The sequence below is a fragment of the Natrix helvetica genome (assembly GCF_964273705.1).
Source record: "Natrix helvetica genome assembly, chromosome: 4".
NCBI lineage: Eukaryota > Metazoa > Chordata > Lepidosauria > Squamata > Natricidae > Natrix > Natrix helvetica.
The window spans coordinates 36,355,186-36,372,945 of record NC_138550.1 but is presented as its reverse complement, the minus strand read 5'-3'; the positions used below and the strand labels follow the sequence as shown (position 1 = coordinate 36,372,945).

Here is a 17,760-nt window from a genome sequence, read left to right as displayed (position 1 = left end):
ATAAAGTTACAGTCTTTTTCTAGACAGCTAGAATTTCAGCTACTCTGCCATCAGTTCGGTTTTTTTTGCAAGAACTGTTGATCACTCCTGTCTTCTTGGCCTCAGTATTATCATTCCTGTGTGACTGAGATTATACATTGTCTGAGCTGTAATGCTGACACGTCTGTGTTCTGCCAAGTGTCAAGATTTTTCTGTTGAGGCAAATAAATGTCAACACATAACAATAACTAGGCTTCCAAGTATTAGTACTGTATGCGCGATAAACCTAAAGTAGCTTTAGGAAAAATATATGATGGAAGTATTTTATTCTACTGCATCTTTTACATTAAATGTAATTTTAGCTCACAATGATTATCAGCTGAGCTAATAGTTGTATTATGGCTAAACACCTGCTTGTATCATACACTTCACATTATTCCTCTTCCTTGGAATTCTGTTCTAGAATATCTTACAGAAAACAAACAAGCTATATTTGAAAAATCAATCTAAACTATATTTTTTAAAAAATTGTATCCTGCCTTTATTACTTTTACAAATAAGGCCGCAAACATATCCATTGCCCTTCCTCCTCCTATTTTACCCATTGAAATACTGTTTCTTTCAGGTGCTGACAAGGCTGCTTATCTAATTGGAGTTAACTCTTCTGATATGCTTAAGGGTTTGGTGCACCCAAGAGTGAAGGTTGGAAATGAATATGTCACTAAAGGCCAAAGTGTAGAACAGGTGAGAAATCTTTAAAACCACATAATCCATCAAGGCACCTCTGTCATATTCGGTTGATTCTTCTGCAAACAGGCATAGTATTACCAATATTTGTATTTTTATTCCTACTGCTACAATTGTCCAGTATTTCCCATTCCATGACTATGGCTTTTGATATTCAGGTGGATCTGAATATCAGAGTGGTTAATGATCACCAAACCAAGCCAAATTGACAGGATTTATTATACGGTTTCAGGTTTCAATAAGGTTCATATTTGTCAAAATATCATAAGGCTTTAAGCAAAACAATGTTTCACTCCATAACTGCAGTCCCTTAGTGTAAATTAGCCACAATGATTTAAAAAAAAATCTTTGATGGATACTTTGGTTCCATCATCTAAGTATCTTTCTGGGGAAGCATAAAAATTTGCTGCTTACAGCTGTGCACTAAACACTGTGTGGTAGAAATAAGACTGCAAATTTCTATCATTCTGAACACGAATACTCTACAACACTCAAGCCTGCCTAACTCTAAAGAACAATAAACTATGGAGCACATTTTAATGCAAATTTCAGTTCAGGAAAGAAATACATAGTTTGGGCACATGAAAGCAAGATTAGTTTGTGGCACTTCACACATTACTTTTTTCAAAGTGAGTCTGAAAAAAAATGTGGCTGTTTTAAGGCACTTACTTATTAAAGTGAATGTGATTCTTAAATGCATCCAGACAGAGGTATCCTTTTTCAGGCTCATAAAATGCAGGTTGCTCTAAGGAATAGCAAAGATGTATGAAACATTCTTGAATCATTTCAAAGCATTCACAGTCCTAGTAAACCAAGTCAATATTCCATATATATTGATGTCATGCCAGACAGTTCAATTATTGAGGTTTTAATCATTTTACGGAGCAGTAGAAAAATGTGAGATTAACAAATATTATATAGTTCTCAGAATGAGTCTGTTATGGCTTTTCTTCCTATGTTATCAGGGTATTATTCACTCACTCAAAACTATTCAACAGCAGAAATGGAAGCAATGAGTGTTAACTAATATGATAAACTTCATTACATTCTTCGCTATATACCCAGTCATTGTTTCTCGTGTTTCCTTAGGTTACCTATTCTGTTGGAGCTTTGTCTAAGGCAGTATACGATCGAATGTTCAAGTGGCTTGTTACTCGCATAAATAAGACTTTGGACACTAAATTACCAAGACAATTCTTCATTGGAGTATTAGACATTGCTGGCTTTGAGATCTTTGACGTGAGTAATTGAAACAAAAATTATCCACAAAAGAGCATGTTAATTTAACTTAGCAGACTTTATTCAAGTATTTTGTTTGGGAACTTTTATTAAAGAATTATTAGTGTCATATAGTCTACCCACTTATTAGGCAATAACTAGTCAGAAGATTTCTTTGTTAAAATAGTTTTCAGGAACCATCGACCTGTTTTACCACATGCCTTCCAGGTGGATTAGACTTAAAACCTCATGATATCCAGTGTGATGACAGTGTTATGTTTAAATGCCCAACATTACTAGAAAGCATCAGATTGGTGAAGCTTGACTAGCACCTTGGAAAATTAGAAACGCAACTAATATTAAAACCTTGATTGCTTCCTGGGATCACTAATCTAATGTAAAATTAATATTTATTTATTTTGTCAAACATGTACGAGATATCAGGTATAAGTATAAATGTGGACATGAACACAGGAAATGGGTACGAATAAATGGGGACAATAGGACAGAGATGGTAGGCACACTGTCTATTACTACCACTATCAGTGGGACAAGGATATATTTGATTCATATCTTTGTGCAACATGCCTGAATAAATAGCCTAGCAAACTTTGTTAATTAAACTGTTAGATATTAACATATATCGCAGCAAGTCTCCTCTCAGGTCCGCCGCTAAGGCGGGAAACAGGTATCACTCTGATTGGTCGAGAGGCGTACCCGATTCCTATAAAAGGGGAACCCTCAGACCACAGACCAAGCTGGATCACTACTACTACTAATAAAGAGCTGTTAAGTCACTACGTGTCCGGAGTCTGTTCTCTCATTGCCCGAATCTAACATTGGCGACGAAGGTGGGATTGAGAGACAGATAGGACGAAGCTACCTCCAGAATCCCAGGATTCGATCCAGCCCAGGAATTCGGCAGAAATTCCGGCAGCCATCTCAGGACATCGCAGCGCGGCAAATTCAACGCAGAGAAGATGGCGATGCACACTCCTCCCGCTCCGTTCGACCTGATGAACGACCAATGGGAGGCTTACATGATTCGTTTCGAGTGTTTTCTCGAAGCAAACGAATACACGGGAATAACCGACTCCCGAAAGAAGAACATCTTCCTCAGCTACTGTGGGCGAGAGGTTTTCAACATGGCCAGAGACCTCTCCGAACCTACACCGATACAAGCGGTATCATGGATGGCGCTACAACCGACTCTGCAAACTCATTACGCGCCAAAACCTTCCCGCCACGTTTGCCGCCAGGAATTCAACACGCGGAACCAGAAGGCGGGAGAATCAATCAACCAATATGTTGCAGCGCTACGAAAAGCAGCGACTCATTGCGAGTTCAGGGATCTGGACGAGCAAATCCTGGCAAGACTTGTTTGTGGGTTAAAGGACATTTCGCTACAAAAAAGGCTGTTGGCCAATCCAAATTTAACCCTACAAATAGCGCTAAACGAAGCAAGGGCATCCGAGTCAGCGGAAAGATCGTCTGAAACCATACAACGCGGGTTCAACGCGAGCCAGCCAGGACCCAGACAAGCCAGAGTCCACTACGAGGACACCAATCCAGACTTCGAGGATCCCGAGTTCGAGGACAGTCACCTGATGCGGAGCAGTCACATGAGGCCTGGGGGCACTGCGACAAACTTGGGCACATTGCACGAGTGTGCCGGAGCGAAGTCCCTGCCTCCTCACGGCAGCCTCCAATGTACCGCCAACAGAAGCCCAACCCAGGGGCTTGGCGAAATCAAAAAGGGCGCTCAGAGAAACCCACGAGAGTTTACCCAGAGAGACGATTCCCAAAGAGCTGAAAGGGCGTATTCCCAGAGAGATTACACACAAAGAGCTGAGAGAGCGTACTACCAGAACGCTCAACGAGAGTATTCCCAGGATACCGATGCCGAGATAGAGTTGACCCAGAGAGAGCAATTGCGAACCTATCTCACCACGATAAGTCAGGTCCGCACTAAGCGGCCTAAAAAACTGAAAGTCACGGTCCTCTTGGAGGGCTCTCCTTGCGAGCTGGAAGTTGACACAGGATCGTCCCTGACGATCATTTCATGGTCCTCCATGAAAAAGGCTATCCCTAGCCTCAAAAAGAGCCAACTGTGCGCACCAGACATCCTGCTACGAGTCTACCAGGGGAACCGAGTCCCCATCGTGGATCAAGGCAATTTCCAAATTCGTTTCAAGGACATCGTAGCCCAGCTGCCTGTGACCATCGCCAGCGCGCCATTACAGAACCTTCTAGGACTAGATTGGTTTGAAGCCCTGGGGTTAGAAGTCACCGGGATCAACGCCGTGGAGAACAGCAGCGCTGAACAGATTTTTAAGGAGTTCGAGGATGTGTTCAGCCCCGGTCTTGGTAAGTATGTGGGTAAACCTATCTCATTCAATTTAGACCCGAAAGTGGCGCCAATCCGACTTAAACCAAGACGAGTGCCTTTTGCACTCCGCCCCAAAATTGATAAAGAGATCGATAAACTAGTAGAGTAAGGAATCCTTGAGCCGGTGGATCACGCACGCTGGGAAACTCCCATTGTGACCCCAGTCAAGCCAGACGGGTCAGTCCGCATCTGCGCGGACTATAAATGCACAATTAATGTCGCGCTACAACAAAGCGCATATCCTGTGCCAGTAGTCCAACACTTATTGCACACGTTGGGGCCAGGAAAGATATTTGCTAAACTAGACATGGCACAAGCTTACCAGCAATTGCCTGTGGACAGCGCCACGGCGGAGGCCCAAACTATAGTGACGCACAGGGGCGCATTCAAATGCAACCGGCTACAATTCGGTGTGAGTATTGCCCCAGGTCTGTTCCAGAGCGTAATGGAATGGCTTTTGCAAGGGATACCGGGGGTCGTCCCCTATTTCGACGATATCTTGGTGTCCGCTGCAAACGAGGAGCAACTATTAAAAAGAGTCAGAACTGTTTTAACCAGAATCAGAGAGAAGGGTCTCCGCCTCAAAAAAGAGAAATGCCAAATTAATGTGCCTAGTGTAGAATTCCTGGGATATAGAATCGATGGTCAGGGAATACACCCCACTTCGAAGAAAATTAAGGCGATCCAGGATGCCCCCACACCACGAAATCAGACCGAGTTGCAGGCCTTCCTCGGACTACTTAACTTCTACAGCGTTTTTCTGAGGCAGAAGGCGACCGTTGCTGAACCATTACATCGACTCCTCTAAAAGAACGCAACATGGAGATGGGGACGTTCCAAAGCAGCAGCTTTCGCCGCAGTAAAGCGCCTGCTCACCACCGACTCGCTGCTAGTGCAATACAGCCAGACGCTACCTCTGGTATTGACCTGCGATGCATCCCCATTCGGTGTCGGCGCAGTCCTCAGCCACAGAATGCCAAACGGGAACGAAGCACCCATCGCCTTCTACTCCAGGACTCTTTCGTCGGCCTAGAGGAATTACAGCCAGATGGACAGGGAAGCATTAGCCGCTGTGGCTGGAGTTAAACGTTTCCACGAATACCTCTACGGCCGCGATTTCGAACTAATTACAGATCATAAACCGCTGTTGGGACTGTTGGCGGGAAACCGCCCCACACCAGTATCCCTTTCCCCACGCATGACCAGGTGGACTGTTTTCCTGGCCGCGTACTCATACAAGCTGATCCATCGACCGGGCTCCACTCTAGGGCACTCAGCCGTTGCCCACTCCCGGATCTTTTGCCAGACCCCACTCCCGAGGTACCAGTCCTGTTAATTGACTGTTTGGACTCAGGACTTGTTTCTTCCTGCGACGTTGCCAGATTCTCTTCTAGGGACAATGTAATAAAAGAAGTTCAAACTTGGGTTTGGAGGGGGTGGCCAAAGGGAAACGTGGGCCCAGAATTCAAACTGTTTTGGGCAAAACGTGATGAACTTTCAGTGTTACAAGGTTGTTTATTGTGGGGGGATCGAGTTGTTATTCCTTATGCGTTACGTAGAAATGTGTTAGAAGCGCTACATGTTGGGCATCTGGGGATCGTTAGAATGAAGGCGCTAGCAAGGAGTTACGTTTGGTGGCCAAACATGGACAAAGAGATAGAGGAATGGGTGGCCACTTGTGATCCGTGCCAAGAATCCAGACCAGCACCCCCCGAAGCACCCGCCACAGAATGGGAGAAGCCAAAAGCACCCTGGTCGCGAATACACATCGATTTCGCAGGGCCAGTCCAAGGTCAAACCTTTCTTATAGTTGTGGATGCATACTCCAAATGGCTAGAAGTAGTCCTAATGACTTCAACCACGGCAGAGGCAGTCATTAAGGTACTACGGCGACTTTTCGCCACTCATGGCCTGCCCGACCTCCTGGTCTCCGATAACGGGCCCCAGTTCACGGCCATGCAATTTGAAACGTACTTAGCTAGTCAGGGAATTCGGCATGCCCTCGTCGCGCCATTCCATCCGGCATCGAACGGTCAGGCGGAGAGTGTCAGGGGAAAAAAACACCCTGTTAGAGACCGATGAACCGTGGCTGATTCCCTTCTGCATATCTTTTGAGATATTGAGAAAAATAAGTCTTTAAAAGTATTCTAATTAATAAACAAACTTTAATTAATGAAATAATAAAATAGAAAATAACTAATTGGTTACATTTTGATAATGAAAGCTACGTTTGCCAAAGTTGGCTGCCGAACAAAGAAGAGAGGAATTTTGGAATGTGTAACGCGTGCGCAATAAATCACTTTCAGATAAGAACCCTTTTTTTGTTTTATGACCTGCGCAATAAAGCTTTCTTAGTTTAACTCTTGAGTGTCAATTCAGGCAGTTCAGGCCTAGCAAACTTTTTAACATCGTGACACCCCTTCTTTTGCTAGTCTGGGCTGACGTCATCAAATCATCAATTAAGGCACATCTTCTTTCGCAGATACTCGTGTTGATTTGCGGCAAGTGGTTTGTTAAGCATGTCTGCGATCTGATCATGTGTAGAAACATATTGCAATTTAACAAAACCTTGCTTAACTAATTGCTTTGTGTTTTGATAACGAATGTCAATGTGTCTGGACCTAGAACCTGTAAAATGTGACTCAGAAATATAGACAACAGATACATTATCTTCCATCACGGTGATTGGTCGAATCGGACGTGTCCAGATATCTGTGATCAAAGCATCAAACCACGTTAGAGAATTACAAGCATCTGAAACACAAGCATATTCAGCTTCAGTAGATGAACATGAAACAAAACTCTGTTTTCTCACTTGCCAGTAAACAGGACAACCATTTAGGAACATCATGTAACCAGAAGTGCTTTTGCGTGACTTCTTGTCGCTCGCCCAGTCGGCGTCGGCAAAACAAATCAACTTTGGTTGATCAGTGTGTGTTGGTTCTAGCAATAACTTCATGTGCTTAGTGTGTTTTAGGTATTTCAACAACTTCTTAATGCATGACCAATGAAATTGTGTTGCCTTACCTACGTGTCGTGATAAAAGATTAACACTAAGTGCGATGTCAGGTCTGGTCCAACTACTAATGTATAATAGTGAACCAATGACTGAACGATAAAGTGTTTGATCCTCGAACTCAGGACTTGGTTCATGTGTTAAGTTGTGAAAATCTGTTTGCATGGGTGTCTTTGTTGTGCTAGCATCTTTCATGTTGCAATGATGTAGAATGTGGTCAATTTTCTCTTCTTGTGAAAGACTAAACCCCTTCTGTGTCTTTTCAATTTGAACACCTAAATAAGTGCTAATGTGTCCTAAAGATTTTAGTGTGAAGTATCTCTGCAAACTTTTGGCAAAAATCTCACTCATTTTCTTATTTGGACCAATATAAACAATATCATCAACATAAACAAGAATTATCTCATATGCATTGTTAGATCTTTTTGTGAACACGCATTCATCAGTTTCGGACTTAATAAAGCCCATTGAATTTAGTTTGTCAGTAAGACATAAATACCACATTAAACCTGACTGTTTCAGACCATAAAGACTTTTGTTCAGGAACCAGGTATCCCCTTCTTGCTTTCGGAATCCTGGAGGGCTTCTCACGTAGATCTCTTCATCTAGGTCTGCATGTAGATAAGCTGTGTCCACATCAAATTGGAAAACTTCTAAACCAAGAATAGTTGCAGTGGTTAAAGCAATTTTTACACTTTCAGTTCTGACTGTTGGTGAGTAAGTGTTTGTGTAGTCCTCAGGATAACGTTGAGCGAAACCCTGAGCTACAAGTCTGGCTTTGTATAAAGACTCACCATTCGGTTTCTTCTTTTTTTTTATAATAAAATTTTATTGGTTTTTCAAGATTTATAGGGAAAAGGGTAAATGGACAGGTATACAAATTTTGGCAGTTGCAAAGTGTGTGAGGCCCCCCTCCCTCCATACCCATAGTATACATTTAATATAATGCATTAGTATATAATTGATTACAGTCAGCATATTAGTTCTATTATTAAATTCAATCAAATTAAACATTACAGTATAAAATCCAAATATAATTCCATTTTCACTTTCGGTCAGTTTATAATAATATGATTTTCTAGTTTATTTTTGTGATCTGAGTCTTCTTGCTATTGCCCCATCTCCCTCCACTGGCAGAGCTCTGGCCCCTCCCGTGTCCTGCGTGTCCGTTGTGGTATCTGGTGGTTTCTCTAGGAGTATTTTATTTTTTTCCATAAAGGCTTGCGCCTCTATGGGTGAATTAATTCTAATTCTTGTCTCCTCCCAGAATATCAGCATACCTTCAGGCATCAACCATCTAAACCACACCCCTTTCTGGTATAATTTATTCGCTAATTGCGAATAATTTTTTCTTTTTTCTCTTATCTTCTTAGGGATCTGCTTCAGAATGGTTATCTCCATATCATGATATATCAATGCTTGCCCCCTTTGTACACCCAGAATTTCATCTCTTGTGCTTTTTCTAAGGAATTTAATGTGAACCTCCCTGGGTACATTGTGTGTTCTAGCGTAAGCTGAATTCACTCTATAAACCAGATCTATATCCCACCCCATCTGTTGTTTTTCTTTGTGTGTGTAGTCAGCCAGAATGTTTGTCATGATGTCCCTTATATTTTCCCCATCTTCTTCTATAACATTTTGAAATCTAAGATAATAGGACATTCTCTCAAATTCTAATTTCATCTGTTGGATGTCAAGATCTTTGTTCCCTTTCTGCACAGCTTCCACCCCCCCCCTCACCTCCTCCACCCCCCCTTCCACAAGATCCAGTCTCTGTGAGTTCTTATAAATTTGGGCTTGATTTTCTTTAATTTCATCTTTCATTTCCCTTAGCTGTTTCTTGATTTCCTCCTGGCCCTGTAAAATTTGTTGAAGCATTTGTTGAAAGTCCATCTCTATAGTCTTAGGTTGCATCAGTTCTGTTATCTTGGACTGTGTGGCTGGACTGGATGTTACAGATGTTGGAGCAGATGTGGCAAAGCCAGATTTCCCAGGAGGTGGTCTTTTGGATGCCATCCTTTATAACATTAGAAGTTCAGTCCATATATAAGATAAACAGTTAGAAAAGAAGGGTAGCCAGGTGAGGTCCGGGAGCAGAAGAACCAGGCAGAAGAGAATCTCTCTAATAAGTCTGGCAATAGATGAAAGGTTTCCCCTAGAAAGTTCAAAAAGACCAATCCACAAGAGATTCCTCTGGGAGACACGGAGACAAAGACCGGAAGCCTGAATTTTAAAGGTGGAGTCAGGTTTCACAGTTCATAAAGACAACGGAAGTGTGCCATCTTGCCCTGCCAGTTTTGGGCACAGAGGCATATCAAAGTTTTAAAAAGTTCCAAAAGTCCTCAAATCACAGTAAATAGTGAAATTAGATTGCAAAGAAAATCATCCAACCTGGGTGAGGCTTCATTCGTTGGCTCTCCCCCCTCCTCCTTCCCCGGGGGCTGAGAGCAAAATTATTCCTCGCCGCTTATCCAAGGGGGGGGGAAACCCCCCTCCCTCCAGCCGCGCCTCCAGAATACTCCGAAAGTTATTTAAAGAAAGCTAACTAGTTCTTTGTGCAAAATAGGGCATGAAGAGAGAAGCAGCCTCACCGCACCGCAGCTGCTTCCTTCAATTGCTTCATTCTCCCGACGGCTTTGGCGAGGCGCGAAGCGCAGAAACGCGAGGCGCCCTCCGATCTAGCTCCCCGGTGCCTTGGGCGCGCGAGAGACCTCCCGCCGGCCGCCGCCGATGCAGGAGCTCCCCGCGATGCCGCCCCTCCGGCAGGACCCCTCTGAGGGGTGTCCTGTGCCCCCCAAGGAGTGGGGAAGCCCACCGGAGAGCCGGAGCGGGCAAAGAGCTGCCCGTCGCCGCTGCCGCCGGAACCGGAACTCCCATTCGGTTTCTTCTTGATTCTGTAGACCCATCGGGTGCCAATGACTTTCTTGTTTGCTGGAGGTTTTGCAGGTGTGAATACATTAAGTTTCTTCAAACTGTCCATTTCATCCTGCATTGCATCATACCATTTGTCTTGTTCTGAATCAGGAAGCTGTTTGATTTGTGTGAATGTCTCTGGAGGAAGAGTAACGTTGCAAATCAAAGGTACTGGTGATTTTGTCAGTTGCCATGAATAACGTTGTGGAGGGATTCCTTTTGTGGCCCTCTTGGAGCGTCTAGGAACAACAGACCAGTCTTCTTCTTCATCATCATCATCATCCTCGTCCTCACGTTCGTCGCTAGCATCAGCATCCGCGGCTTGAGAAGACGGAACATCAGGTTGTGAAGAACTGGTAGAAGGAACATCTGCCTGCGAATTGTCATCAGGCTGCGTGGCATCTGGAACACCATCTCTAGGAAAATAAACTTCAGGATCATTGGAATGAATCCTGGACCAGTCAATATCTTCCTCAAAATTAGCAGATTGTGAAATGACAATCACATGTTTAGTATCAATGAATTTGTACCATTTTGAATTATCATCAATACCCATAAATCTTAGTCTCTTTGGTCCTTGAGTTATAGGAGTGTTCACCATAGCATATGAACCAAAAATATGGAGGTTCTTGAGATTAGGCTTGTAGCCATATAGCATGTAGAAAGGAGTTTGATTGATTACACTGCTCCAAGTACGGTTGACAATGTAATTTGCATATTTGATTGCTTCACCCCAGTATGCGTTACTGAGATTGGCATCTTCTAGAAGACAACGCATCATGGTTTGTAGAACCCCTTGTCTTCTTTCTACGACTCCGTTATGAGCCGGTGTATATGGAGCAGATGTCTGATGAAGAATTCCATTCTTACGCATCCAGTCCTGGAAACGCTGAGACATGAATTCTGCACCACGGTCACTCTGGATTCTGGCGATGCGAACTTGGTATTGTGTAGAAACAAACGCTGCAAAGTCTTTAAAGATCTGAAAGGTCTCAGATTTCTCTCTCATAGGATATACAAATCCATATCTAGAATGATTATCTACAATTGTTAAAAAATACTTTCTGCCACCAAGGGTTGGTGGGAAAGGACCCACTATGTCAGTGTGTACCAAATCAAAAATGCGTGTTGACCGGCGTGTAGCGTGTTTTGGAACTGGAGCCGCCTTGGATTTAGCCTTTTTGCAAACGGCACAATCCAAAAACACCTTACACCCCTTTTGATCCAAACCTTTTGCGAACTCCGGCATCTTTCTAAGAACACGGAAACTGGCATGCCCCAATCTTCTGTGCCACTTGTGAATACACCTGGAATGCAAAGGTTTACCAGTTAGTGAATTCTCAACATTAACAGTTTCATGAGGACCCTCGGGCTTGCCCTGAACAATCTGTTTCTGTTTTCTTTGTTTGTTGGCTTTAGGAGCCTTTGGCACAGTAACGCTTTCTCTCTCTGGGACAACTCTCTCTGGGTTTGCGTTGTGCCTTTTTGGAGTTTGCATACTTGCCTGTGCTTGCCCTTTAGGCTTTGGCTTTAAGTAATAAACACCACCAATCAGCATGGTTTCAGCAACAATATCACCATCTTTAACTAAGTAACTTGCTTTTTCGAGGTGGTGAACCTGGAACTTTAACTCTCTAGACAAGTGACTTTGACTAAGCAAATTACTGGTTGCTGAAGGTATGTAATAAACATCAGGGATGTGTGTATCGAGCTCTTCAATGTAAACAGTTCCTTTTCCCATAACCTTGCAAGTGTGGTTGGTGAAGGAATACAGTTCTCGATACTCGGGCTCTGGTTCGCCCATCTCTGTGAAAAGTTCCCTTCTGTGGGTAACGTGCACAGCTGCTCCACTGTCTAAAGTCCACAAAAGACGTCTGTCGAACTTTGGATCAGGTTGTGGAACGTTGGTTATGGCCAGTGTTGCAAGCGGAGCTTGTGAATCACGCCTTGGACCACGACGACCTTGTCTTCCGCCTCTACCTCTGCCTCTGGAATCTGTTCCTCTGGGCTGGTACGTGGCGGGAGCTGGAACTCGTTGGGGACAATCCCGGGTGTCATGTCCCACACGGTTGCAGGTGTAGCATTTTGGCATCCTTGGAGCGTAGCCTCTTCCTCGGAAGGGACGTCTGGCTGGAGCCTTTGGTGCTGGAGGCCGTTGCAGATGTGGGGTAGCTAACCTGATAGCTTCGTCTTCCACTAAAAGTCTGCAAACGTGGTTAACTGTGCGTTGAGCAATAGGCACGTAGTTAATCTTTGCAACAGCATCTTTCCATTCATAATTCAATGAGTTAATGATGATGCTAATCATTTGGATATCATCGATTACATGGCCATTTTGTCTCAATTCACTTCTCATTCTTTTCAGTTTGGTCAAATGTCCACCAATTCGTTCACCAGGTTTCAACTTCGAACCATGGAACTCAGACATGAGCAAACATGAGGATTCAATTGAAACGGGCCTGTAGCAATCTTCCAAAATAGCCCATATTTCTTGGGCAGTTGCATCAGGTGGAAAGATACCTTGGATCTCAATTTCCATTGACATGAGTAAAGTCGTGATAGCTCTGTTTTCAAGGTTTCTTATTGCAGGCGTCCAGGGTGGACGGGGAGGATCAAAAACCATGGAATATGTGCCTTCTCTTCGAAGCAAGAGCGCAATTTCACTGACCCAGGCTTTATAATTCTCTCCTGACTCCTTTAATTTGGACTCACCAGTCAAGGGGGTGACTGTGAATACCTGCTGAGGAACAATTTGTTGCTCTGGTTGCAAAGCTGGTTGTTGAACCAGGGGATGCTGGGGTTGCATCATTGGCCTTTGCGTGGCTACATCAAATTGGCTTCCTCGAATTCGCCTTTGGCTTTGCCTTATTCCATCTAGGGAGAATTCAACGCCGCCAGGGGGTATTGAAGACTTAACCTTTGGAGACAAAGTTTTGGCTTCTAAAAGACTCATAGACATATCTCTGAAAATCTGGTCCAATTTCTTAATCTTTTGCTGTAATAATTTTTCTCCGCCAGCAGATGGCAGTGCAGCTTCACTTTTTGGCTGCCTCTCCTTTTTATACGTATGCGGAAGCTCGGTTGACTCAAAGGGACCACGTGACCTCGGTGACGTGTACATGTCTCTTTGTTCTAATTGACCAATGAACTCTGTGGGGTGTGTCTTAGGCTGTTGTTTTGAAGAAGACAAGATGGCGTCCTCAGACATTTTGGGAGTGGGGGAGCTTCTTCTACTTCGCCTTATCTCTTCAAAACACACTCTCGCCTCCCTAGCATATTTTTCAAACAGTTCTATTTGATCTAGATAGCTTTGCATTTCTTGCTCACCATCTGGGGGAATTTCATAAACTTTGCTTTCTGCGTGGGAGGAATTTTTCTGTGCCGGCAGTTGCCATTCATCAATCGTTTGATAATCTGCGAGGGTCTGGGAATGGAGTGGCTCTGGCAGAGTGGGAAGTTTTGGCTTGGCCCCCAAAAATTCATAATCTCCTGGAGATATTTTAGAAGGAGGAACCACTGACCTCGTTTCGTGGATGTCGCGTCCTGTAGCTCTTTCTCCCATATTTGGCTCGGCACCTGAAGGAATTTGTTGTTCCTGAAGCACGTTTTGATCTTGCTTCTCTGTGTCCGAGGGAGCCTCCTTGTCAGAGGAAGCTGATCCTTCTGTGCTCGCCCCATCTTTCTTTTTCTTTTTTTTCTTTTTCTCCGACATTGCTAATTAGGCTTAGTCGGTTATCTTTAGATAGCATGAAGGGAAAATACAGCCATAAATTGTAGCCATCTCAGCTACCAAGTTGTCAACCAAACCTCTGCTACCAAGGTGTCAGGGGAAAAAAACACCCTGTTAGAGACCGATGAACCGTGGCTGATTCCCTTCTGCATATCTTTTGAGATATTGAGAAAAATAAGTCTTTAAAAGTATTCTAATTAATAAACAAACTTTAATTAATGAAATAATAAAATAGAAAATAACTAATTGGTTACATTTTGATAATGAAAGCTACGTTTGCCAAAGTTGGCTGCCGAACAAAGAAGAGAGGAATTTTGGAATGTGTAACGCGTGCGCAATAAATCACTTTCAGATAAGAACCCTTTTTTTGTTTTATGACCTGCGCAATAAAGCTTTCTTAGTTTAACTCTTGAGTGTCAATTCAGGCAGTTCAGGCCTAGCAAACTTTTTAACATCGTGACAGAGAGAATAGTGCGATCCGCAAAAGAGGCCCTCGCTAGGATGGGTCCAGGTGATTGGCAAACACGCATCGATCATTACCTCTTAATTCAGCATATTACCCCCAGCGCAACGACGGATAGGAGCCCCGCTGAACTACTCATGGGCCGCTGTCTACGGTCTCACCTGGACCGTCTTCACCCAAATTACTCTGCCACATCGCCCCCAGACTCTACAAGCAAAATTTTAGCATAGGGGATTCAGTATACGCCCACAACTATGCAGGGGGAACATTGTGGATACCGGCAGGGGTAATTGGCATCACGGGTCCACGTTCATATTTGCTGGAGCTAGAAGATGGAAGGAATTGGAAAAGGCACATAGATCAACTACGGGGTCGCCTGGCACACTCAGACCTACGAGCCGCGAACGAAGACTATCTGCCAGCGCAAAGTCAGCCCTCCGAGAGCCCAAACACAGAGGAGCAGGACACCCTAGAGCCCAGGATAGAACCAGGGGTCGATGGTGAACCAGAACTGCGCCAAAGCGATGGAAGCCTGCAGACCCCCGAACGAGAAGCAGAAAGAGCAGACGAAACCGATCCTGCAACCACTCCAGCTCAACCCGAACTACGGCGTTCCACCCGTGTGAGACAAACACCCACATATTTAAAAGACTATGTCACTAACAGGAATGCTCCATCTAAGAGGGGAGGGGTGTTAGATATTAACATATATCGCAGCAAGTCTCCTCTCAGGTCCGCCGCTAAGGCGGGAAACAGGTATCACTCTGATTGGTCGAGAGGCTTATCCGATTCCTATAAAAGGGGAACCCTCAGACCACAGACCAAGCTGGATCACTACTACTACTAATAAAGAGCTGTTAAGTCACTACGTGTCCGGAGTCTGTTCTCTCGTTGCCCGAATCTAACATAAACCAACGATTCTGTTTTTTTTAAATGGCTACAATATTTATCCACATTAAAACAGATTGTATATTTAAAGAAATTCAAGTTTTACCAACAAGTCATACAGAAATTTTGTCTTAGTTACACTGTTTGATCCTAAACAATTTGTTTTCTCTCTGTGTGTGTGTCTTCCTGTAGTTTAATAGTTTCGAACAACTTTGCATTAATTTCACAAATGAAAAATTGCAACAGTTCTTCAATCATCACATGTTTGTCTTGGAGCAAGAAGAGTACAAAAAGGAAGGCATTGAGTGGGAGTTCATTGACTTTGGATTGGATCTACAGGCTTGCATTGATCTAATTGAAAAGGTACTAATAAATTCTTCTAAGTCCCTGGCTGTAAATTAATTTAAAAGGTTGAGCTAGCGTTATATCTTTGTCATCTCCTCCCCATTTTCCAATAGCTATAAGAAGCCTGCACAACCTTTGGGTTGGCAATTTAAATGTACTTAAATGTGTTTACATTGTGGCCATCCTGTTCTGATCTGATTACTAACAACATGTAGTTTTATGGGTCGCAAAGCATATAGATCTGAGTACAAAAGTACTTCAGTTTCTATCTATTCATTGAGACAAATATGTCAGCCCATCAAAGCATTTTGACAGCGAAAACATCAATATTATGTCAGCAACTGGGATAAAATCTAACATCTTCACATGCTATGTCAACAAGTTTTATAGCAGACGGAAAGAATAATAGATTAATGGTTATGAGAAAAAACCCCAACTCTGTACCAGTAGCTGGCAACATACTTTGTATAGTTGGAAGAACAGACTCGTAAAGCAGTTCCCATTGATTACGTTGGCTTAGTATTTTAGAACTGTGGTACAACTGGAAGGGACCAATCTGGGAAGGCAGTCATTGTTTGTTTATTTATTATTATTTTTTGTTTACAGCCCATGGGCATCCTTTCTATTCTTGAAGAGGAATGCATGTTTCCAAAGGCTACAGATATGACCTTTAAAGCCAAACTCTATGACAACCACCTTGGCAAATCGCCCAATCTGCAGAAACCAAGGCCTGACAAAAGAAGGAAATATGAAGCACATTTTGAACTTCTGCACTATGCTGGAGTGGTAAGGTTTTCCTTGCTTCCTTCCTTCCTTCCTTCCTTCCTTCCTTCCTTCCTTCCTTCCTTCCTTCCTTCCTTCCTTCCTCCCTCCCTCCCTCCCTCCCTCCCTTTGCAGTTGGAAACAGCATAGAAAGTTTCTCTTCTGTGGCATCACTTTTTGTAGATTTATATCCTATGGGGAATTAAATGCCATGGAACAATGTAGCACAGTGGAATTGGAAGACGGGAAGAGTGGAAAAAATGTTTTTAGCAAAAAGAGAAGCTGGCATTTTGAAAAGGCTGGCATTTGAAGTGGAAATGTTTTGAATCTCCTTTTTGCACTAGAAATGTATATCTTAGAATTCGGCAAATAAGAATCATGATGCGACTTGTAGTACACTTTATGCCTACTTTTTCTCACCTTTATATTGATCAAATGCATGCAATATAATGTACAATAAACACTTGGATAGGCAAGCCAGAAATATACAACCTTGTGTGACAAAGCACACTTTTTGAATAGGGCTGGAGTTTGGTGTAGATTGTCAATTTTTTTTTTTAAATAGGAGATTGACAGTTACAATGTTAATGGGTTGTTGAAGTTTTTTTTTTAACTCAAAGTGACATCACTGAGCTTTTATTTTTCAGCAAAAGTGTATGAAAAAGGCTCCAAGGACTGCAAAAAAGAGAGTTGTGCAGACAAAAATACTGATTTATTAATATGTTAAACTAAAACCAGGCCAGCCACTTTGTGGTTTAGTATCTTCTATGCATCAGGCCACTTTTTTATTTCAACTTCAAAACTATTACGTAAAAAAATCCTTTTAAAGAAGGTTAGTAGTCTAGTACAGAAACATGCAGTATTTTGATCCAAAGTGGGCAAAACAGGTTTCAATCTGTCATTCTCTCCTTAGCTTTACCTGTTAGAAATAACTCCAAGAGATGCTTCTACCGTGCAGATGTTAGATTCAAGAAAATGCTTGATTAAGTCAGAATGATGTTATGAATGAGGTGAAGCAGGCAGCAGCACTGCATTACTTTGGTCTCTCCATTTTCATTTGGAAAGAAAGAGATTGCCGATATGGATCAAGAACTCACACATTGGAAGGCAGTGTTTATGGAGATACTCCGCGAATATTAAGGGCTCAATCACCAAAAAGTTACTGTAGCTGAGGGGGGGGGGAACAAACCAGGATGAAAGCTAATGTTTGGTTAACCAAATAAAGTAAATCAGGTAAACATAGCTAATATGAAAAATGTCAAGCTGAAAAGTAATATTTTATGACAATTTGGGAAGATCTGAAGTCCACA

At 43.0% G+C, this 17,760-nt stretch overlaps 1 protein-coding gene across 1 annotated transcript in view; it reads left to right on the top strand.

Moving 5' to 3' along the window:
- Positions 1-17,760, top strand: part of MYH15 (myosin heavy chain 15) — a 105,423-nt gene that overhangs the window by 24,322 nt on the left and 63,341 nt on the right. The window contains exons 13-16 of the mRNA XM_081951458.1: positions 605-723; positions 1,816-1,965; positions 15,536-15,706; positions 16,295-16,474. Of these exons, the coding sequence (XP_081807584.1) occupies positions 605-723; positions 1,816-1,965; positions 15,536-15,706; positions 16,295-16,474 (620 nt within the window). The remainder of the gene's footprint in view (positions 1-604; positions 724-1,815; positions 1,966-15,535; positions 15,707-16,294; positions 16,475-17,760) is intronic.